This window comes from Ceratotherium simum, chromosome X (genome assembly GCF_057802395.1).
Source record: "Ceratotherium simum simum isolate JZ-2026a chromosome X, ASM5780239v1, whole genome shotgun sequence".
NCBI classification, from domain to species: Eukaryota; Metazoa; Chordata; class Mammalia; order Perissodactyla; family Rhinocerotidae; genus Ceratotherium; species Ceratotherium simum.
In genome coordinates, this window is record NC_141940.1 from 93,565,945 (window position 1) to 93,589,954 (window position 24,010).

Consider the following 24,010-nt stretch of genomic DNA (forward strand, 5'->3'; position numbering starts at 1 on the left):
TGGGAGGTCAATAGTCGACAAGTGCCTGGTAGTATACTTTTACTTTGAGACTCTGCCACCTAAAGGGAGGCCTGAGAAGGTTCATATAAGAGCATGGTATTCAGTCATGTGCAGAGTCTCAAAGAATTTGGATTAGAGAATAAAAATTTATTTGGTTTAGACAATAGAAATTTCTGTTCTCTCGTTTATTGAAGGTACAAAATTGGAGTCTAGTTTTGTGCTTATGTAAGACAAATACATTTGCTTCTCAAAGATCACAATCTTTTCTCACAGAATCCAATCTTTTTGTATCTAGAAGACAAAACTGGGAAATGGCTATATTCAGATGTGTGTGTGTGGTGGGGTAGGGGGTGGGGGGCATTGGTGGGAGCAGGAGAGAGCTCATATGGTTTTAAATCATTAAAAGTTCTATTTGCTGCTCTAAATTCAGGTGCCTAGAATAGCAGGAATTTGAGGACAGGCCAATGCTAGCCTTTAATTCTTGGTTTTCAAGAACATCAAGGCTCATGTGGTAGGCTGAATAATGGCCTGAGAAAGATGTTCATGTCCTAACTCCAGAACCTATGAATACGTTACCTTACATGGTAAAAGGGACTTTGCAGATATGATTAAGTTAAGGATCATAAAATAGGGAGATTATTCTGAATTATCCAGGTGGGCGCAATGTTAACACAAGCATCCTCATAAGAGGGAGGCAGGAGGGTCAAAGTTGAGGAGGAGGTGATGAGTCCACGGTAGCAAGAGATTGGAATGATGTGCCAAGCATACTGGCAACCTCTAGAAGCTAGAAGAGACAAGGAATGGATTCTCCCCTGGAGCCTCCAGAAGGAAGCAGCTCTGTCGACACCTTGATTTTAGCCCTGTAAGACTTATTTCAAACTTCTAACATTCAGAATTGTAAGATAATAAGTTTGTGTTGTTTTAAGTTATTAAGTTTGCGCTGATTTGTTATAGGAGCAATAGGAAACTAGTACAGCCCATAAAATTAAAATAGCTAACATAGCAAAGGTGGTTGGGCTGCTCGTGAGAGAAGCTCATCTACCTTCACTTCCTTTAGCCTGTCTGAGTTGACCCCACCTCCCAGTGAACTTGCCTTCAGGATGCACACTCTGGCCTGCTCTGCACAGTCTAAATACAGGGCCCCTGGAACACTGGCAGCCTCATTGGGCCTATCTAGGGGCCCCACATCTGCATCTCCCATGTTTGCTGGTTGACGCTGATACAATGGCCCACGGTAGCCAGCGGAAGACACATATTGGGCAAGCAGGCCTCCTTCTTTCATTTTCCTAATATAAATCTAATTCACAGCCAGACCTATTTAGTATATTTCCAGTCTGGGGTTCACAGTTTACCCGCTTGAATGTTGGTCTTTTCACGGCAGAGTTGCTGAGGTCCTTTCTGTGTAGTTACATTGAGATCCCGTAAACTGAATCTACAGGACTCTTAGGCACTGTTCAAGATCCCAGGCACTTAGCCATATGTTTTCTGATTTCATATAGCCCAGAATAATATAGGCTGTTTAGGGGACCTCTATACCAGTACAGTATAGTGTCTAAAAGAAACACAATTTTGAAACCCAAAGCTTAAAGAATAGTGTAGATCTTTGTTGCACCACGTTAACTCCTAGCCAAACTTCCTAAAAACCCTCCTTACTTCTATGTCCCTAGGTTGTCAAGGCAGGTTTTGAAAACTCCCTCTCTCCAGCTGCACTCGATAGCCCCAAGCTGACTTTCTGAAACTTTCTCTTTTCTCCCCAGCCTCCCTCCCCTGCTTTTCCCAGGTTAGTTCCCTGCCCTATCTAAGGTAAAAGCAATCCCACCTCTCTCAGCTCCCACCAATTTTCCTCACCCATCACCCAGATGGACGTAACAGAAGCTGAGGAACCATGCAGTTCTAACAAAAAATCTTCCTGGGCAATTAGAGCAGAGGAAAGGCTGTGGACATTAGACATTAATATTTTTCATCTATTTCGCAACTGGAAAGTAAGAGAGCACAGGAAAATGTGTTTGGAGGAAATTCTGAGTGGAGGTGACACCTCTTAGTCTCCCCAAGGACAGCATTGTCTTGAATACTTGAGGATTTCCATTGGAAGGAAACAGCAGTGTTTGGCCAGAAGATGGCACTCTTTGAAAACAAATTTAGGCAGCTCCTTACCACAGGGGGCTGGGAGACATTGAATCCTAGTTGATAAAGATCTCGGAGTGCAGAGAAGGGCTGGGTAGACAGAACAGTAAAAGACTGAAGGTGAACAATGGTCAAAGGAGCAAATGGGACTTTACATTCAGCACTTATGGATGATGCTTATTGTGATTTTCTTTACCATTTTTAGCCATGCAATCTGCTAGGGACTGATGTTTGTGCCTCCCTGAAATTCTTATGTTGAAATTCTAACTGCCAAGTTGATGGTATTAGGAGGTGAGGCCTTCAGGAGGTGTGTGTGTAGGTCATGAGGGTAGAGCCCTCATGAATGGGATTAGTGCTCTTATATAAAAAGGCCCAAGAAAGCTCCCTAGCCCTTTCCACAGTGTGAGGACACAGCGAGCGAGAAGTGAACCAAGATACAGAAAGGCTGAGTGACTTGCCCCTGCCATACAGATAGGCAAAAATAGATAGAGTGCTGGTAACAAATGCATAAATCATATAATGCTGCCATGAAAAGAATCATTAGAAGTCATCAAGTGCAACGCACCCTTTTCCAGATGGGGGAGACTGAGGCAGAGAACCAAAGTGATTTGCTCAAGGTATCATAAGCTAATTAGGTGAGAAAGCTTCGATCAGACTCTACATGGACTGACTGTGGCCCAGAATACTGTGGCCCAATATTCTAGCATTTAATTAGCTTCCAGAAAACCTTGATAAAACATGAAAGTCAAATTGAACTATGAGAGTTTGGAGTCAATATAAAGTGGTTTTTAAACCCATCATCCAGGGATCACACCTCATTGTGACCTCTTGCTATAAGAAGCCATTTAACCTTGGGACCACTGACTAAATAGAGGAGCCAGGTCTGAAGCAGGGGTGGTAGTGCAGTTTATTAACAAACAAAACTGTAGCATACAGGCGAAATCATACTTCAATGGCAAAACACACACATATACGTACTCCCACATGTAGCACTGGGGCACAGTTCAGAGAGAACATTAGGCACCAAGCTCACAATCAAACTAAATGTAGTTCACAATCCTTTGATATTTTTTCTTCAGTGTAGTGTAAGTCCTTATTTAACAGTTGTGAACAAAAAAGGTTAACTTTTAAAATCTAATTCTAGACCTTACTATGGAGTGAGGCCAACTCAGCCTTCAGAATTGTGAAGCAGATGCCTTAACAGGGCCAGGCTCTTTCAACTGCTTAAACTGGCTGTAGTTTCTCTGGGTTGGAGAAAAGACCTATGGTATCTTGGTGTTGGATGGTCTCGTATATGGTGGGAGTTCTCAGTTCTGATTTCACGTCTGAAATGGCATTCATTTTGATACTCAATCTGTAGCTTAACAGGGCTGATCTAATTAGGATAAATTAATTTTTCTAAAAAGTTTGAGCAGAGGGTAAATCACATACTCAGGAGTCCTTCAACATTCAAGACTTAGATATGTTAACAACTTGATTACTGTTAAAACTGTTGCCAGGGCCGGCCCTGTGGCTTGGTGGTTAAGTGCGCGCGCTGCGATGCTGGTGGCCCGGGTTCGGATCCCGGGTGCGCATCGAGGCACCACTTCTCCGTTCATCCTGAGGCCGAGTCCCGCATACAGCAACTAGAAGGATGTGCAGCTACGGCATACAACTATCCACTGGGGCTTTGGGGGGAAAAATAAAATAAATAAAATCTTTAAAAAAAAAAAAAAAAAAACTGTTGCCAGTTAAGAAGTTTAAATCAGCATTTCCCAAAAGGTGTGTCAGAACCAAGTTAATCAGTAAGTGAACAGAAACAACTGAAATAGATCAGGGATGCGATTTCTCAACATGGTTTGATATAATATGCAACAACTCCGTATGTACTGGAGCATATCCAAGACATTACTAAAACTCCTAAATTAAATAAAATGCTTTTTAATTGCAAGGCAGAGTGGCAGAAAAATCCTGCTCTTTGCTCTTAGGATAGGCACTAGTCCCCACATCAGGGTCCAGTGACTTAATTTTGGATTTATGATAAGATTAATTATGTAATAACTTGGGTTGGTTTCCTTTGGCAATCTTTAATTCCCATTCAATAAAAAATAGATAGGAAGTTAGGTTAAGAAGTATTGGGAGGTAATGGAGATAACAAGGATATAAAATAAAATACTGAATATGGGAGATGATAGAAGAAGCAGTAGACTGACCAGCTATAAAACATTCACATGACACTTAGTACAGGGGCAAATCCAATCGTATCACTCTATTATAAAAGTATAAAATAATTGAGATACACAATGATTGACCTGATTAATAAAAAAAGATGAAGTGGAATCAAGCTTATTTAATAATGTGTGGAAGTCAGTCCACCAAAATTTTTATTTGAAAATTTTGGCACATAAAAGAAGAAGCTTCAGCTATTTAGAAACTTCATTTAAAATAAAATGCCTCATTCATCAATGATACCGAATAAGGTATTACTGGGTATCCACCACCTGTGTACCTGATTCCATGGAATTCTCTCGACTGCTTTATTGGATCACATCTGTGCAGATTTTTTAGAGATATTTATATTAAAAAAAAGAAGTATTTTTTGGCTGAAACCTTTGGAAGGGGATTTTAAAAATCTTACAGTTTTTAAAATGGGAAAGACAAGATGTGAGCACTGTTCTGGGCCCACATTTCTCCTAAGAGAACTTAGTTTTCATATATAAAATCACTCGATTTTATGTTTTATAAAACTTAATAACTAAAGCAAGTGAGGTTATAATACAGAGCCCTAATTCCCTTTCTGTATTGGATAGTCTCAACAAATAACAATCAGAAATTCATCATATGGATTTCAGTACTTATTTGAGAGAAATTGGCAGGTAACCATGTTGAAGACAAGTTAATGGATCTGCCTAATTCTACTATGGTCATAGGAAAACAGAAAAAATATATGCCACTAGGGGCCTTCAGAAGGCCAGGGTCTACCTGAAAAAAGGAAAATACTGCTTTCCTGCAATCGGCAGAGAACGTTATCATTGAAAACGAGGGAAGTGACGTCTAGCCACCTTCGAGGAGTAAGAGCAGATGCCTATTGCAGTTGGTCTCATGCGGAGCTAGTCAGGAAGGCCTCTTGGGGAACAGTCTTGCCACTATTTTCCTCTGCTCACCTAGGGAGCTGCACAAAAGCCACAGCAAGTCAATTTTAACATTATACCTTGGTAAACACTGCCCTCTTTAAGAGGAAAAAGAGGAAAATACAAATGAGCTAGCACTAAGACTAGGTGTGTAGAAACTTCACAGGAATTAGAAGTGGTCAGGAGAGTCCTGAGGCAGCAGCCCAGAAGATGTACCCCCTACTGGTCTGAGGGCCTTGCATCCTCCTGCCTCCACTGCTTTCATTTACTATTCCTCCATCCAAAGTGGGAGCTGCTCACCTCAGGAAGCTGTGAGCCTCTGGGCTCTGGACCTATACTTCATCATTTCCTAAGGACTGAAAAGGACAGTCACAGGCTGGGCCTTAACTTACTCAACCTCTGCAGAGAGAAAGTTAAATGCTTCATTTCTGCAATCATCAGGCATTTTGTGTAAAAGGGGAGAAAATCAGGACACAGAAATTGTTTCAGAATGAGCATTTCAACTTGAAATTCTTGAAATTAAGCGAACAATCACAAGGTTTTATTCTACCATCAATATGAGTTAATCTACACAAGATGGAACTTGATCTTACTGAAATTAATGAGGTGATTCTTCGGATTGTTTTCACTTAACACGGACTGAGACTAAACTGAGGGGTGAAATTCAGTGCACTTAAAGGTGGTCCAATGACAAGGCCTTTGATTTGTCAACATTTTGCTTTTGATGGTGCTGGGAAAGCGTAAGCAGGAAGCATTAGGTTGAAACTTCAGGATCGTGACAGCCCCCTGAATTTGTACACCACGATCGACAGGGCAGTTATTGTTGTGGACAATCCAATGATCTTCAGCAGGCCTGACACGGAGGGCAGATTCCTCTCCCAGAAGGTGTGGGTGATGTCTGTAGCTGGAACATCCTAGATGAATGAATATAGCTCATTAGCAGAAAACTCTTGCACTGACAAGGAGGGGCAAAACATATCTGTAAAATCAGTGCGTGGATATGCCCTGGAGAGTGGCATCTACAATTACATCAGACGCTAGAAGATGAGACAGATGAGTTTTACATGCAGTTACTGGTCCTTGGAGATGGAGCTGCCGAACTGACCTTTGATTCAGGTTCTTGAAGCCATACGTCTTTCTCTGCCACCTTCCCCCAAGCATTCAAGACCTGAAAGAAAGTGGCCATGGTATTAAGCATGAAATGAGGTTCTGTACTTTCAACAGATTCAAGGCCCTACTGGCCATAGATGAGCCCCATGAGTGGAGTAAGGGGCGGAGAAGTGGACATACAGATTTATCAGTGTCAACATCTAGAAAGGCCAGATGCCAAACACACTGCCGGACTCAGGAGGGAGAGTGACTCGCCTTCCTCTCTTACCTCTCTAGCTGCCCGCTCTCCGGCCTCAACTGCTCCTTCCATGTAACCGCTCCAGCGTGTGGCTGTCTCCGTGCCAGCAAAGTAAATCCTGCCTACTGGTTGGCGAATCACCCTTCAAGGGAACAGAGAGGTCACACAGAGTTACCTGGAAAGGTGCTGAGGGTAAATGAGCCAATCACTGCCCTCATTTACAACAAAAAAGACACGGAAACTCAAACTGTTTCAAAAACTCCCATGGGACTCAGCCAAAGGTGAAAGGCTCTTCCCTGTTTCCTGGGCCTGCACCTAAGGATCTGAACTTGCAAGCCAGAGAGAATCAGGCTGTCAGATCATCAATCACTAAAGATGATGCTGACTTGTTCCTAGCCAGCCAGAAGTGGAATATAAGAACATGCATTAAATCCACAATCAGATTTATTTGCTCTGTGTTTCCTGTTTGCAGTCCAATATGCTCCCTACAGTCTTTCCAAGGGGCGCATTCTCCATGGGATCACATCTGACTGCAGACCCCAGCCATGCAGGTACTCCAAGGGTGTCAGGAGGAACCGCAGCGGCAAGTGGGGACACAGGGAGATTAACTACCTTCTAACAAAGGAGAGATCTGAGGGATTATATGTCTGTCTCCTTAAAAAAACACATCTGTACAGTTAGCTTCTGTGAATTTATCTGGAGACTGGCTGAGGGCAGGGAAATGGGCCTTCTCTTACAAACAGGTCTCGGTGAAGAGAACCACGGAAGGGCTAAGCTGAATGGGCCACTGTCCCCTCCTACCCTGTTGGCTTTGACTTCTGCCACATCTGCAGCCACTTTCATGAAATCTCCTAAGCTGCACACCTCCACCCCAAAGGCCTTTACCTTAACCCACTGTCATGCCTTTTTCCAATTCCAGGAATCTTGGGCTTCATCTATTCCTAATCCTAGTCCCATCTTCTAGACTTCTACTTTGAATCCAGAACTACTCCAGTTAATCAATTCTGTTATCACTAACAAAGGCTATTCATTCACGACTTGAGATTTGACAGAAATAGACAGCACTAACTGCCCTTTGGAAAAGGAACTGTAAAGAGCACCCAAGATCAAAAAAGGTTTTCAGATAAATCATTTAATCTTTCATCAGACATTGATGACTTTCATTGAAATCCTGCATAAGTATAAAATATGATTGATTCTTGCATAAACCTGAAATTTAACTAAAATCATTACTTAATGATTCAATTAAGAATAAACAAACAAAAAGTTCATGTAAGGAAAGGATTAACAAATCCTTCTTCCTTCTCTGTGGACCAACGTGACCTTGAGTTAACTTTCTAGCTCTGTTCCTTTGGAAACCTGATGAAGGAATAACACCATCTACGTTACCAGGTAACACTGCTTATGGTAAAAATGCGTCCCCACACCCCTACATTGGAAAATTGCATCTGGGCTGCGAAAACTGTCATGAAATGTAAATACCTGTAGGAGTTTATCACTTTGGGCTTCCCTGAGTATGGTGCCTTTTGTAACTGGGCATGTCCCTTGCAAGGATCCTGGACACTAAGCCTAAGAGGCTGTTACAAGAGACAATGGGTCCTATGGGGCATGGGGCTTCTAAGCCAAGGTGAACTCTCCCACCCTGAGTGGATATCACCTCCTTACACCTTAGCTGTATACAGCGAGGATGCTTCCCCATGAAGAGGAATGTCTGACGCTGCTCTGGCTGGCAAGACGTGTTTAGCCCATGTCCCTCTGTGTAGACTGGTGCCCAGGAGCCTAGGTTAGTCATGTGAGACTAAATGTTTAGTTGAGCTCAAGAAGGCCTCTTGGAGGACACTGCAGCTTGCAGAATTCTCAACGTATTGCTGGCATCTGAAATCCTCACCAGTGGTCTGTGATTGTTCTAGGTATTGACAGCTGTTGTTCTTTGTACTGACTTATTTTTGTTATTTTGTTATTTGTACCGACTTTGTACCTACTTATTTTCCTATGGATATCTAGAAATGTACAAACTGACTATCTGGGATATTAGAAATAAGAATGCTGATGACTATTTTTACAATTTCTATTGAACCTTGCTTATCTTTTTAAGTTTGGTGCATGTGTTGTATTAATCAGTTTAGTGTCCGGGTAGTACCTTCCGTACTGAGTCATGATCCCAGGGGGAAAGTAGGCAGTGTAGCAGCCCCCGGAGTACTGCTCTTCACACCAGTTCTTCTCTTCATAGTGCACCGGCTGCAGATCAGCGGGAAGAAAATTTCAAAGGGAAGACAAAGCTGAAATGCTGGCAGTCAATAATAAAGGCTCTTGTGTGTTTTACTTTAACAAAAAGTTTACATTAAAAAAAAAGGCAGCCCTGTTTTTCTAACTCATTTAAGGGGAAACATGACAGTATCAAGTAATGGCCTTTTGTGAGGTACCAAGTGACAAACTATGTATACTTTGACTTTCTCAACCTTTTGCCTAGGAGAGACATGAAGTATTCCAGTATCTGGAAGAGAGGGCATCTCCATGCAGATTCTGAAGTCTTTTAGACCTAAGTCTATAGGAAACCCCACCAACAATCAGGTTCTGGAAAGGTCTGCTCAAATCTCTGGATTCTCTAAATCATAGACTTTACTTCCCCCATCTACTACAGTGTTACTGCTGACAGAGGGGTGGAAGGGAAGAGGCGGAAGATAAGCACAGTGTCTAAGAAAGGCTTTTTTCACAACCAAAACATATAAGCTGGAAAAGTGAATGATGGGAATCCTGCTAAAAAGGGGACAATTAAGATGAAAAATGTTTCTCAAGGGACATGAGAACCTTCTCCGATTTCCCTAACACATTCTGCAAGTTTTTTATTTGAACAGTTCAGAGATAATCCCCTGAAAGAGCCCCCAACTATCTGGTAGGTTCTTCAAAAAGAATTTCATTCTTGTAATCACTTTCAACAGTGGATTGAAAACACTACAGTTCCTAAATGAGCCGTGAATTGAGTCTACAGATGGAAAAATAAATTAGTATGACTTTGATCTGGGCAGAGAGTCCAGATTCAGTGTGTCTTATCAAGTATATACTACTGTGCCTTCACCAACAAATGATGACATATCTGGGATTTTATTTCACAGTAGTCAGTTGACACTGACATGAGGGCAGGACCTCTGTTCTGGGAACTGATCTCACCCACCCTGGAGATAATACCTGCAGCTCCAGGCTCTGATTACAATTGGCTGCCAATTATCTAGTGAACAGCCCAAGGAACTGCTGCATCAGAAATTGCATGCACCTGACAGCAGCTTTTAATGGCCTTTTGTGATTGTTGAAGTTAATCCTCTAGTAAGCATATCCCTTTATACTCTCTTAAGACTGTCAGGAAACCAGAATCCGCTTTGCTTTACCACTTAGAGCAAACTGAGCAGAACCTGCTAGGGATTAAAGCTGGAGGTTCTTACTTGTAAAGCTTCTTGGGATCCCAGCACTTTGGCATAGAGCTCACAGATTTTCCTCTTCCTATAAAAAAGAACAAAAAAAAGTTAAAGAAGTAAAAACTGATGAGTATACAATAGAGACAGCAAGACAGGGCTCTTGCCAATGAACCAGATTTAGTAAGGAAAAATTAAAATCAATGGCCTTCTGTCACTAAACAAAATGAACAGTTCCATGAATCTCCGCACTCTAACTCTATGCCTCAATACAGTCATTTGATTTGAAGATTCAACAGAATTTTCCTCTTTTTAAAAAATATTTTTGCCTCTTTCATTACCCTATACCATATCTATTCAAGATTAAAATGGGGAAAATGAGATTAAATTCAATTCAGTCAGTTTTAGGAACTGATTCTAAGTCACTTTTCTGGAATATGTAGAATTCCAGAATAATCCCTTTTATAAGTCTATAGTACATATGACAGTGTCTTTTAAGTATCCTATATTTATATTTTAAAGATCTACAAACATATAAAGCTCATTTGATCTTTTAAGCATAACATAAAATATGCTATACCTGGAGAGGCCTACAGTCATTCCAGTCTAGTAATCTGTCACTCGACAGAATGGTCTGCAGACACAGTACTCCAAAGGGCATCTGGGCAGTGCGCATGGTGTGCTATGTGATGTTACCTCAAACGCAGTCTTTGGTTACCCTCATAATTCATTATGTAAATGACCAGCACAGAACATGGCACGCGTTATGTCTTAAAAATCAGTAGCTTAATTTATCTAAGCACTTCTTGAAACAGATACATTTTAAACTTATAACCACTCTTGGTGATATTAAAAAGTTCTAATTTACTAAAATAACCCATTTTAGAAATGAATGGGTCTATTTCAGGATTTGTTGGAATAGGTTCACACCGATCCCAGTTATATACTTTTGGTATTTACCTACTTTAGTTTTTATATAGTTTAAACATTGAAAGTGCTCCAAAATACTTGTTACAGGCTAACAAGCAATTGGAAAAATATTTGCTAAAAAATGTGGCAAATGGTTTAATTCAAATCTGTAAGACGAGCATTAAAAGCTGAAGAGACAAACGACCAAAAACGTGTGAGGGGGAAGGTTACACTTACCAGTACTAAAAGAAACAGAGATTTTTAAAGATGACGATTTTATGTTGCCAATTACATTAGAAAATATTTTTAAAACATGTCCCCAATTTCTCTGAATAATGTGGGACAAAGTGTAACCTTATAAATTTAACTGAATGCTCACATTTATACCATTTATATAACCCCTAGAACTTCCATCTTGTGGACATACAGTGTTAAGTCAGGAGTAGGAGGTGGAATTATAAACATTGCTTATTGCTACCATTTTACCGTGGAAGGTTTTAAGGGAGAAACAAATGCCACTCCTGAGGTGATGTCACACAACATTAGGTGGCTATTTAAGTTCCAGTACAGACAGGAAAAGTTTGGTTTCCTTCAAGGAGCTGTTCATACTACAGATCAATAATCATAAATGAAAGGCAGAACTGGAAGAAGTCTCAAGACTACTGTCCACCTGTCTATCTCTCTCTATCTAATCCAAGCCCCTCATTTCAAAGATGAGGAGGCTGAAGCTCAGTGCATTGAAGAGACTTTTTCAACATCACTCAGCTAATTAATGGCAGGGCCGAGGCTCTACTCTCTTGAGCATCCCGCCTGTAATAAGTGGTCAATAAAAATTTATTGAATCAAAATCCATCCTCAGCCTAGTATGGTACCTTCTTTCCTACTCTATGATGAGATGACTCATTCTTAACTACTTCATATGAGTGTTACAAAGAATAATTCTGACATTTTGAGTCAATTAGAAAACAAAAGTATTGATAATCATCCTGAAAAGATTAATGATGCTTAACTTATGTTTGGAACATGTAGTAAAATCTTTATTAAAACAGTGAAATCTAAAATCCAATCAACCTACATTGTAGTTAATTTTTCGTTCATGAACAATAAACCAGTTATAATAATGTCATTATTTACTGTATTTCATACTATTAGAAGAGTCAAGGATGAGTTCATACAAATATATCAGGAAATTATCTTCCCCATCCCTTTCCTCCCATTAAAATTAAAAATTTTTGGAAAAGTTATGTAAGACAAGGATATTGGAGCAATGCAATGATTGGTTAGTTGGGCTCTAAAAATAATAGAACATATTTTAAATGATGGCCAAAAGAGGTCACTGTGCGAATCATCTTGTAGGTGAATTTACCCACTGGTTTCTAAATCTGGCTGCTCTTCCTAATAACTGGAAAAGCCTGTTAAAAAATACAAATACTCAGGCCTCACCTCTAACCTACCAAATCATAATCTACTGGCCTCATAAAAATATATTTTCCAAACATTTTTTGGGAGATTTTGATGCAGTCGGTTCTGGGAACCATTGCTCCAGTCAACAACATAGTCAGAGTTCTAAGGGTTTTGCCTCGTAAAAACTTTTGAGAAGTTCAGCCACCATGTGGAATCATAACCAAATGTCTACATCCAGGCTGGTATTTATTTTACTATTAAGAAGGAGGGAAAGCAGGAAATCCAAAAGAAAATGTCAAGCTTAGTGTGGCGTAATGAAAAAAAGTACACATTAGATGCTATTCCTGACTTGGTCACAAGCTAGCTATGGAGCCTTGGGCATATCATTCCCTGTCAGTGGACCCCAAATTCTTCCTCTACTCAATGAAAAGGTGGACATTAAAATAGTTCCCTTCCTGACATCAAATTTCATGGTAGCTCAAATAAACAAATCTGTGTGCAAATGTGGGAACTTCTACAGCCTTTCCTTGACTTCCAAAGTCATCAAAGTAACTCTCAAAGCAAGGGCTGTTAGTGGAGAGAAGTATACATTTGTGTGTGTATCGGTCCTCTTCAAAAGCTAACAAAGGATTTAGGACTACCCTAAAGAAGGGAAGCCCAGAAATTCCCAGAAGCAGTTCCCCAATAGCCAAATGCCTGTTTCCAGGTAAGAGTTCCAAGTAAGATTTTATTTGAACAAAGGATTCCAAGGCAAAATAAAACAAATATAACATGGTACAAAGAGAGAAAGGGAGAAAGATAGAAAAAAGCCATTGTCCTAAAATAATTGTTCTACACTAGGAAGCTCTCGGGAGAAGGGAACATCAGAGCTGTGTCCTAGGTAATCAAAGAGGAATACTTTATGTACACAAGTTACAACAGGTTGAAACACATATGTATGGATTTGCTTTTCAAAAAAGTACATGTTAGAGAACCTTAGAAAAGGAATAATGAATGGTCTTGCAAGGTGATCAGGACTGGGCCTCTAAAGCTTTTTTCAAAGCTAATGTTTTCTATGATTTTCTCTATCTTACAGGGAAATCCTACCTCTGAACTACTGTAAAATGAACACAAACATGTAAAACTCAATTTATATATGCATATGGGCAAGGACTAAGTCGAGGGGCTCATAGCAAAATACAAAAAGGTTGATTTGTTGTGATTTTTTTTTTGTGAGGAAGATCAGCCCTGAGCTAACATCCATGCTAATCCTCCTCTTTTTGCTGAGGGAGACTGGCTCTGAGCTAACATCTATTGCCAATCTTCCTCCTTTTTTGTCCCCCAAAGCCCCAGTAGATAGCTGTATGTCATAGTTGCACATCCTTCTAGTTGCTGTATGTGGGACGCGGCCTCAGCATGGCCGGAGAAGCGGTGCGTTGGTGTGCGCCTGGGATCCGAACCCGGGCCGCCAGTAGCAGAGTGCGCGCACTTAACTGCTAAGCCATGGGGCCGGCCCGATTTGTTGTGATTTTGAGAATATTAGTGGATTATTGTGTTTTTCATAATGCTATTATACTGTTGTCAGTGCAATAAGCACAATATAAATCTAACCTATTATATGTTTCAGATGTAAATTCTTACCTTGTTTCTTTATGCAGCTTAGCAAGTTGGTCAGCTTTTCGAGCAACGATGAAGCTAGAGAGAGGTTACACTTGAACGATTAGTCATCAGCAGTTTATCTTAAGAGTTGCTTCTTTTTGAAGTGTTCTTGCCTCCACCTACTTGGCATTAATGAACTCTCCAACACCCTCCCATGATTTCCCTCCACTAGAGCAAATGCCATGCTGTCTTCGGTCTGCCTCTGTGTCCAAAACCCTTGCTAGGCCGTGGGCTCCTAAATGACAGGTCACCTTCTACTCAATATTTTGCCCCCAAAGTTTAGCACAGTTCTCGGCATATAGTAGGAAACCAAACGTTAGATGAATTAATGTTGCATTAAATGATTATCCCAGTAATGACTGTTGCCTTCTGCCAAATACTTGAAAAATTGGAAAAACAAATATAAATAAATGCCTGTAGTAGATGTCATGGTGGGTCACCCAGATCTCTCTTTAGGATCAAGTACTCATTGCCCTCAGCTCATAGCTGAAGCCTTCCCCAGCAATCATTCTGCAGCAGAGAACTGCCTGGCTCAAGGTCCCGCTCCTCCCCAGAATGACCGGCTCTGGGGTGCAGTGGGTACCAAGGCCCACCCCCTTGCCTCAGTGCAGGATGCCTCTGAAGGGTAATCCTGCTCAGAGCTCCCTGTGGGATGGCTGAGGCCTCCACTGGGACAACACTGAAGCCCAATATCTCCCTCTGCCCCATCCTCATTCCTCCCCTTCCTCACAGGTAGTGATCCCCAGAGCACTTCTCAATGAACCTCCTTCACCCAAATCTCCATCTCTGAGCTGGCTTCCTGGAAAACTGGCCTAGCACAGTCCCCAAATTCAGTAACTCAGCAAAACTCTGTTATAATCTGTCTGCTTCCCTTTAATCAGATAGATTCTACTTATTATAATGATATTACTAATTGCATGTATATTTTAACGAATTGAATTGTGACAAGAAGAACTTAGTTATACTATTATTAGAAATCTTCCAAAAACTCAAATGAGCTAAAGGACAATGAAGTTATTTCTCCATTTAAAAAAAATTTTAAAATTGTATTTCCTTTATTCTAGACCAAAAAGACAAGTAGATCAGGACTGAAAAAGCAAGGGCTGGAAACAGATATTTCATCCTCTCCCTCACCCTCAGATTAAACTGTTCCTCAATTTGATTGGCAATTCTTTTAGGGCCGTTATTCAAGATCATTCTGGGAAGCAAAGATACAAAACATAAATGTGTTAATCCAGAGAATAGTATTTCAGAGGAAGCTGTGGACTGTTGAACTTTATGGGATATAGTCATAATTTTGCTTGATTTAACACCTTATGTTATAGCTTGCTAGTAATGATTTTAGTTAAATTTTAGGTTTATGCAAGAATTGATCATTTTAGATTTATGCGGTATTTCAATGAAAATCACCACTATCTGATGAAAGATTAAATGATTTATCTGAAAACCTTTTTAGATCTTGGGTGCTTTTTACAGTTCCTTTTCCAAAAGGCAGTTAGTGTTGGCTATTTCTGTCAAATCTCAAGTCAAGAATGAAATAACCTCTTTGATCTAATTCTAACTATGGACAACTATTCTTTAACTTTCTTTGGTGTTTTATTGAGGAAATTAAACACACTGGCTTTGGGTTGAGGACATTCCACAGTTCTAAAGTACAACGTCCTTTCTAGTTTCCAAAAGGCACTAGTTATCACAAACACAGTGCTGGGCAATTACCAGCCCTATCTTCAAGGCTTTCCTCGCCCAGAGCAAAGAGCAGGGTGGAGGTAATGAAGCTTCAAGGCAAGAACAAGGTGGAGGCAATTGCCCAGATAAAACAGAGTAGAATATCACTTTTTAGGAACTGCCTAAGTAACTCCATTACCATCTGGAAGGCTTCTGCCATACATGTCCTTGTTAATAAAGCTGAAGAAAGCCCAGAAGGGCAGACGGCACAGTATCTAACTCCCAGGGCAAGAAGAACATGAATGTTCTTCCATCTACAATTGGATAGGTCTTGATTGACAGTCTCCTGAAATCTCTACCTCAACCTCCTGCTTTCCTCTGGCATATAGAAGGTGGTAACAAACTGCCCAAACAATCTATATCCTTTCTTGCCCAGTGGAATTAGAGATGAAGGGGATGAACTGTTCCTATGGTGGTTATGTTGTGAGCACCTGCCCTTCCCAGGGAGGCTGGTGCTATTTCTTGTATTTTACAGCCAGAGAAGGGGTTATAAAATGTCTTACTGACAGTCCAGTAGCACAGCCTGCTTTCTAAGTCCCTTGGATCGTGGGTCTGCTCCTATTGGTTTTGTAATTTCCCTTTAATGATGCAATGTGCATGAGCTCAACTCTCCCAGGGGTGAAGGAGAAAACCACTGGTCTCTAAACGTCACTTGACTGCTACAGAAGCTGTGCTCTTTTGTTGTGATGTGGTAGAATAAATAGGCCTTTTGTTTGTATAGTTTTGAGGAGGGCTGAAAGGCACGGCAACTGGGAGGCTGCAGCACTCCTTAGCAATTCCTTTGTGGGAGCTCCTGCTTCCTTCTCTGGACCCCTAGTCCCAAAGGGCAGAGCAGGTGCATGCGGGGATGCAAGGAGAGGGTAAGAGCTCTCCTCTTCCAGATACAGAACCTCGCCCTGGACCATCCCTGGTAAAGGACAGCCATGGAGTGACCTACTAGAAAAAGTGCCATCCACTCAAGGCCTGGCTCTACTTCAAGCTGCACTTCCTAACTGGGCATCCATCTTATGTCCCAGGGTAACAATGAACATATTAACATTTGCTATGAGGCGATGTCTGGAATAGAGAAGAGTATACAGCCCAGAAACCCTAACTTTGGAAAGTTTTATAGGATAAAACAGTCAGTTCTCATTCCAGAATGGTTGTCGACATTCTGCCTCTAGGCAGGGTTGTCTACCATACTGCCTGTCTAGCTGCTTCTTTCACTCTGTCCTCAATCTGTAAGTTTTATCGAGGAAAGAAATATATGAGCGCAAGTTCAAAATGGTGTCAATTTTAGTAAAGTTTCCCAGTGTTCTTGTGCCACAAAACATTACTCTAATATTTTAATACAGGGAAACATGATCTATTTCTGTAGGGTTACTTATCATTGCTTGAGCTTGATTCCAAAACAATATGCTCTGCCAGCATCCACACCAATACACCAACACAATTTGGAAAATGCAGAACACCCAGCTCTAACTTACCCCATGATGGCAGGCAGCGATCCGTCTGGCTTGGTGTCATCCAGGGTTATTGAAATTGGAGCTTCCTCATCTTCAATGATCATACAGCCACAATAATCTTAACCAGGAGAAAATCAATAAGCGATTGGGACTGACCTCATCAGAGATTTAGGGGGAAAAATTTTACATAAAACTATTTTGCTAAGAAGAAGGCAAATCTTAAACCATTGGTCTTTACCCGAACCCTAGAAGCTATTTTCTATTAAATACACACACTGACTATACAAGGATGTCTATTCACCCAGACACTGGAAAATGACCCATCTCAATGACCTCTACATAAGGGTCATGTATGATCAATGCATGGCTAAAAGTCTAAGATGGCCCTGGAGTCCTGGACTACATGGAGAAAGAGAGAGGTGTGTTAGAGGGAATTACCCCTATAAACCCATGGAAGAAGTGGCAGGAAGGAATTCTTTGAGTATGAGCAGAAGGCTTATCAACAATAGCCACCATATCCATCTAGAGCATGCCTCATTTAATCTTCACAATACCCTGACAGTAGGTGTCGTTACCATTTTACACAAAGACTGATGCTGAGAGAGGTGAAGTGTCACACCTGAGGCCACACTAGTAAGTGAAGCCCAGGAATACGTGACTTCAAAACAGTGCATTTTCCACAGTGCCCCTTTGTCTCACTCTGCTCATGAAGAGTAAGTGGCAGGACATATGCCAGGAGCCAGGGCAATGGTGGCCCTGCAACTGGTGGGATCTCTTCTTTCCCTCTCACTGCCAGCAAGTGCTCTTGGGGTCATTTTGTGTCACAAAGGGCTATCAGGAGATGGAGAGACTGAGATTTATAATCCTTTATTTACCAATTTGAAAACACATCTTTTTTTCTGTTTAATGTCTAGCCTAATGTTTCTAGAAGAGTGTGGTCCCTTCACTTAGTACAATTTAAACATGAATAAGTGCTGCATACCCTTCTTCCTCCAAAAGGCCTCCTTGTAATACATCATGCACTTAATGATAGCCCCCATTGGAAGACGCTGAATCAACTGGTTTCTCTCTGATGGAAGCTCTGGTCTGAAGTGGATCTTGGCCGTCAAAGTTGGAGGGATGGCACTAATTACGTATCTGCACTAAAACACACAAACACAAAATAGCACCTCAAACGTGAGTCTTTGCAGAGGGCATGAAACATCATATTTATCATTTTGAATGACACTGAGCAGTAACAACATACAAAATGAGGCCACTACGAGGCAACAAAACAGAGCAAGGCAGGTCAACCAAGGTTGGTAATTTGGAAGACTGAGTTGGAAACGTGCCAGCATTAATTACGTCACTGCTTGGATTATATTTGGTTAAAAGCTGCAGAAGATACAAGGCCTATTTAATATATGATCCTTTTGACTAAAGTGAATTACCTCATAACGTTCATGATTCAATGTCTCTACGATGACGTTGTCACCTGACTGGTCGACATAGGTGACAGGATGCTCCAGCTTCACTCTGTCCCCGAGGAGGTCCATTATCCGTTCGCTCACTTGACCAGATCCACCTACAAACTTCCGTTCCTACAAAAGAAGGCAGGCAGGAAAGGAAATGTTATAAAAGCTCAAGGAAGGAAAATTGTATTGTCACTGATTAGAAAAACTCCAGAAAGTCACAGGCCATACGTTTACCCTCTGCACACTTCACTGTTGAACTCATTAAGGACAGAAGCAAAGTCTACCAAGGCACCTCAATCATTATGCTCTGCACAGCTTCTGGCAATGAAAAGCCATGATTAGTTTATAAAATCACACAATCAGAAGAAATGTTCCCCTTTACCAGTGACACCTTGACCAAATGCAAATATCAGCAAGTCTGTGGGCTTCAAACGCCCAAGAGTGCAGTGCATGGAGGGAGCCCTGGGAAAGGAAGTGTGCCACACTTCTCCCAGGGGATGTGGTTTCTTTTTTTAAGACTAATTAATTATTTTTTTTCCTGGTTTTATTGAGATGGGGATTCAGTTTCTAATTCCCTCTGGTTTCTCAAAGTCCTGGCCAAGGGCTGTCTAGGCAGATTAAGATGTTCTCTAAGAGAACAGGCTAAGGGTGCTCTTAGATATTATCTGGTCATCACCAAATGATGTTCTAAGAATCTAAATCTCAGATGTTGAGTAACTTTTTGCAAAAATGTCTGGAAGTTTCACTGCGGGGGCAGAAGGGTGAAGGCTAAGCACCTGCCTGTTCCTCGACACATTGTTCAATAGTTCCCTTGAGCAGCCCTGTAAGACCATGAGTGCTCCACCCCATGTGATCTGCTGCATTCACCATGGAAATCATTCCAGCTCAATCTATGAAGGCAAGTCCTTAATACAACTCACTTTGTAAGAACCAGGGCAATATTTTTAGCCTGTTGTAGACGATTCTTTGAATGGTTAGAAATACATGTAGGTAGACTAGGGCACAGACTAACATTTGACAATCAGGTACCTCAATCACACTCCTCCAGAAAACCTTGCATGAGTAGCCATGCAGTAATTTTTGCACTTTTATAACTGGCTATTGTTCTAACACCACCACCAAAGTTCTTTACAAAAATATTTCCATAGTAGTTCACACCTAAATTCATGATCTGTTCTTCCTCAAGAAAGTGGGACCATTTAATTTATAATTTGACCTCTGTTTTCCAAGAGTTACTTTGAACTTTAGTATAGTGGAAGGACCATGAACTATTTCCATCTTGTTCACTGTCCACTCCTTCATGTCTAGTATTTGTTGAACTAAATTATTAAAGGATAAATCTAAGGTCTTTATAAAGATATTGTGATAATGGTTTGAGATTCATAATCTGAATTGCACTTTCCAAAAGGTTGTGTAGAATTTGCATAGAAGTACCTCTGCTCCTCTGAATGAGGCATTTAAATATAAAATATGAGTCAAGATACCTCAGAAAGTAAAAAATCTAGGTTAAAAGGAGTAATGTGGGATTTCTAAGTGTAAAGACACGTAAAAAAATGCAACTATCCTGCATTTGTTCAAGCCAATGGTCAAATGGGTAGTAAGTGTTGGGGCCACAGGAATAATTTGGGGACTTCTGGAGGTCTCCTAAGGAGAGAAATAACTCACTTAGCAGAGAAAGACTCGACATCTCCTGCTATGGAACAGAGCCTAAGTTGGAAGTAAACTGCTCCTAAGTAAACCTCATCCCATCGAGGCATAACATTCCTAGAAAAGAGATACCCATTTTTTTGGATAAGGGAGATCCTTGACACAAAGAATCTCGGAGTCTAGAAAATCAGGGAATTAGGATTCTGGCCTCACCATTGGTTTGCTGTGTGTCAAGCCAATGAGCCAAATGAGTTCATTCATCAGTAATGAAAGTGGTATGGAAGCTGAGCAAATGATAGTGGGCAACAAAAATTTAGAATCCAAAATGTAGAACTTACTATTGAAAGAGTGGCCATAAATCACTTGTGTGAATTAGAAGAAAGAAGACACTTCCATTCTATAACAGTTAACATAAAAGAATAACTTTGAGACACAAAATGGGACAAAAAAGCCTCATGGCTGAAAGAGAGATGACTTTAAGTACAACAATTTCACAAGTACTAGAATTTTTTGGAAATTAGTTGATTTTAGTAATTTAGGTCCTCTTACATAAATAGCCTAATTTTATCTACCTCCAAAAGGAAGGAACTAAATTCCCATAACTTAATTAATCAAAATGAAACATTCTTTAGCTGTGAACTTATTTTCAGGAATGAGAAACAGAAATGAGAAATTTTGTTTTCAGAAAAGTTTTTTGAAATCATTTCAAAAATTCATGTTTCAAATTCACTCCTGTTTCAAAATATGAAAGCAATTATTAAGACACTGCACTGGGTGAGGGCAAAATCACAAATGAAGTTATAGTGTGAGAATGAACACTCCATACCTGACCCCCGTTGGTAACCGAGAATATCCGAGTGGTGCCTCCGCACTGCTTCACATACCACAAGAACCACAGGGCAGACACCTCGTGGGGTTCGGATGTCACATTGATATTGACAAAGAGAGTTGCAAACTCCCTAGCTTTCCTGGTCACAGAACAAGAGCAGAAGTCAGGAGTAAATACACACATGCATCACAGGACATCGTGTTTTTAAGACACAGTTCAGTATGGTTAGAGCATTTCTCTTGCTTTTCAAAGAAAAAGAAAACTTCTGGGCTCAATTTCTAAAGGAATGCATATTTTAACTCCTGGGGAAAGTAAACTTTTCCCTTGCTTTTAGGAAATTATGGCTTAACTCCAAATATGCTAATTCCAGTGCAGTCTAAAGGGTCAATATGCTTGTCAGGGATCACTAAGGATATTTATTCTCATTTATTTGAACAACCATCCTCTACTCTCCACCTCCACTGCCCCCACCCCGGTCCAGGCTACCACTGTCCCTCACCAGGGTTACAACAATGGTGGCTCCTTCTGGTCATCCCTACCTGGTTATCCTACATCCCCTCTTGATCTTTCTCCACATTATAGCCAATTAAGTTTTTTAACAGTCCAAAACTCAAAGAAAAACACTCTGCTTAAAAGACTTTAATGGCTTTCATGGTAAAAGGCAAAAATCTTAAACATGGTCAATATATTTGCACGACCAGCCTCTCAACCAGTTCTCCAAACTCCCATTACATCACTTTCTAATGCCATCTTTATGGTCTAGGCATACGGTCCATTCACTGCTGAAACATGTCAACCTCCCCATCTCAGGGCCTTAATAAAAGCTATACGCTGTTCTCTCTACCTGGAAAATAATATCACCCACACCATCCAACCTTTGTATCTCCCAAAATTCATTGTGGCTCATTTCTGGAAGATACCATTCTTCACACCATTCATCCTTCTGGTTTGCCCCCATGACTGTGGGCCATTCCTGGAAGATACCATCCTCCATCCTTCACCATCCATCCTTTCTGTATGCCCCTATTAATTGTGGGTCATTCCTGAAAGATACCACCCTCTCAAACCACCACACCACCTTTCCTTCCTGTCACACCCATCACCTAAGTCACTGTGGTACTTCCTTGAAGATACCATCCTCCCAAGGGGATACTCCCTTCCTGCCTCCCCCTACCAACTGTGGCTCATTCCTGGAAGATACCATCCTTCCACACAACTCATCCTTCCTGTCTCCCCCATCCACTGTGGTACATTCCTGGATCGCACCATCCCCTCAGACCACCCACTTGTCATGTCTCCCCCCATCCACTATGGCTCATTCCTGGAAGATATCATGCCACCACATCATTAAACCTTCCCATCTCCCCCACAGTCACTGTAGCTCATGCTGGAGGATACCATCCTCTCGCACCACCTATCCTTCCTGTTAACCCCTTCAAGTCACTGTGGCTCGTTCCTGGAAGATACCATACCCTCACTATATCTACTCTAACTGTATGCCCCATGGACTGCTGCATTCCTGAAAGATACCATCCACCACACCAACCATTCCTTCCTGTCACTCCCATCAACTGGCTCATTCCTGGAAGATACCATCCTCCCACACCATCCATCCTTTCTGTATCCCCAATAAATTGTGACTCATTCCTGGAAGATATCATCCCCTACACCACCACACCATCTATCTTTCCTGTTGCCCCTACCCACTCCAACCAAGTCACTGTTGTTGTTCCTTGAAGATACCATCCCCCCAAGGGGATACCCCTGCTTGTCTCCCCCTACTCATTGTCACTCATTCCTGGAAGATACCATCCCACCAAACCATCCACCCTTCCTGTCTCCCCAAAGCACTGTGGCTCATTCCTGGAAGATACCATCCTCTTACACCATCTATCCTTCCCATCTCTCCCATCCACTGTGGCTCATTCTGGGATGATACCATGCCCTCACACTATCCATTCTTCCTGTCTCCCCCCAACCACTATGGCTCATTCCAGGAAGATACCATGCCACCACATCATCTAACCTTCCTGGTCCCCCACAGTTACTGTAGCTCATCCTGGAAGATAACATCCCCTTACACCACCTATCCTTTCTGTCGACTCCTCCAAGTCACTGTGGTTTGTTCCTGGAAGATACCATTCCCCCATCGGCCATACAATCTTCCTGTATGCCCATATGCACTGTGACTTGTTCCTGGAAGATACCATCCCCTCACTATATCTACTCTAACTATAACCCCCATCAATGGCTGCATTTCTGGAAGATACCATCCACCACACCAATCATCCTTCCTGTAAACCCCCATCAACTGGGTCATTCCTGGAAAATACAATCCTCCCACATCATCCATCTTTCCTGTCTCCCCCATCCACTGTAGCTCATTCCTGGAAGATACAATCTCCCCACACCATCCATCCCTCCTGTCTCCCTCTGTCCACATAGCTATTTCCTGGAAGGTACAATCAGATTCACGATCCATCCTTCCTGCCCCTCCCCCATGCACTATGGTTCATTCCTGGAAGATACCACCAAACCATCCATCCTTACTGTCTCCTCCCATCCACTGTGCCTCATTCCTGCAAGATATGATTCCCCCACACCATCCATTCTTTCTGTATCCCTAATACACAGTAGCTCATTCCTGGAAGATACCATCCCCTCACACCACTTCATCTTTCCTTCCTGTCGCCCCCCATTCACTGTGATTCATTCCTGGAAGATACCATCCCACCAAACCATCCATCCTTACTGTCTCCCCTCATGCACTGTAGTTCATTCCAGAGAGATACCATTCCCTCACACCACCCACTCTTCCTGTCTTCAACCATCCACTATGGCCGATTCCTGGAAGATATCATCCCCTCACACCACCTACCCTTGCTTTCCAACTCCCCCCCACACAAGTCATTGTGGTTCCTTCCTGGAAGATACTATCCCCTCACTATATCTACTCTAACTATAACGTCT

General features: G+C 41.5%; 1 protein-coding gene across 1 annotated transcript in view; it reads right to left on the reverse strand.

The window, feature by feature from the left end:
- Window positions 1-3,012: 3,012 nt before the first annotated feature.
- Window positions 3,013-24,010, reverse strand: part of MAOA (amine oxidase [flavin-containing] A) — a 66,773-nt gene continuing 45,775 nt past the window's right edge. Inside the window, exons 6-15 of the mRNA XM_087427005.1 lie at window positions 21,038-21,179; window positions 18,541-18,690; window positions 18,093-18,252; window positions 17,132-17,228; window positions 13,923-13,976; window positions 10,020-10,077; window positions 8,723-8,820; window positions 6,613-6,724; window positions 6,340-6,402; window positions 3,013-6,148 (exon numbers count right to left, since the gene is read on the reverse strand). Coding sequence (XP_087283131.1) covers window positions 6,002-6,148; window positions 6,340-6,402; window positions 6,613-6,724; window positions 8,723-8,820; window positions 10,020-10,077; window positions 13,923-13,976; window positions 17,132-17,228; window positions 18,093-18,252; window positions 18,541-18,690; window positions 21,038-21,179 — 1,081 coding nt within the window. The 3' untranslated portion in view covers window positions 3,013-6,001. The remainder of the gene's footprint in view (window positions 6,149-6,339; window positions 6,403-6,612; window positions 6,725-8,722; window positions 8,821-10,019; window positions 10,078-13,922; window positions 13,977-17,131; window positions 17,229-18,092; window positions 18,253-18,540; window positions 18,691-21,037; window positions 21,180-24,010) is intronic.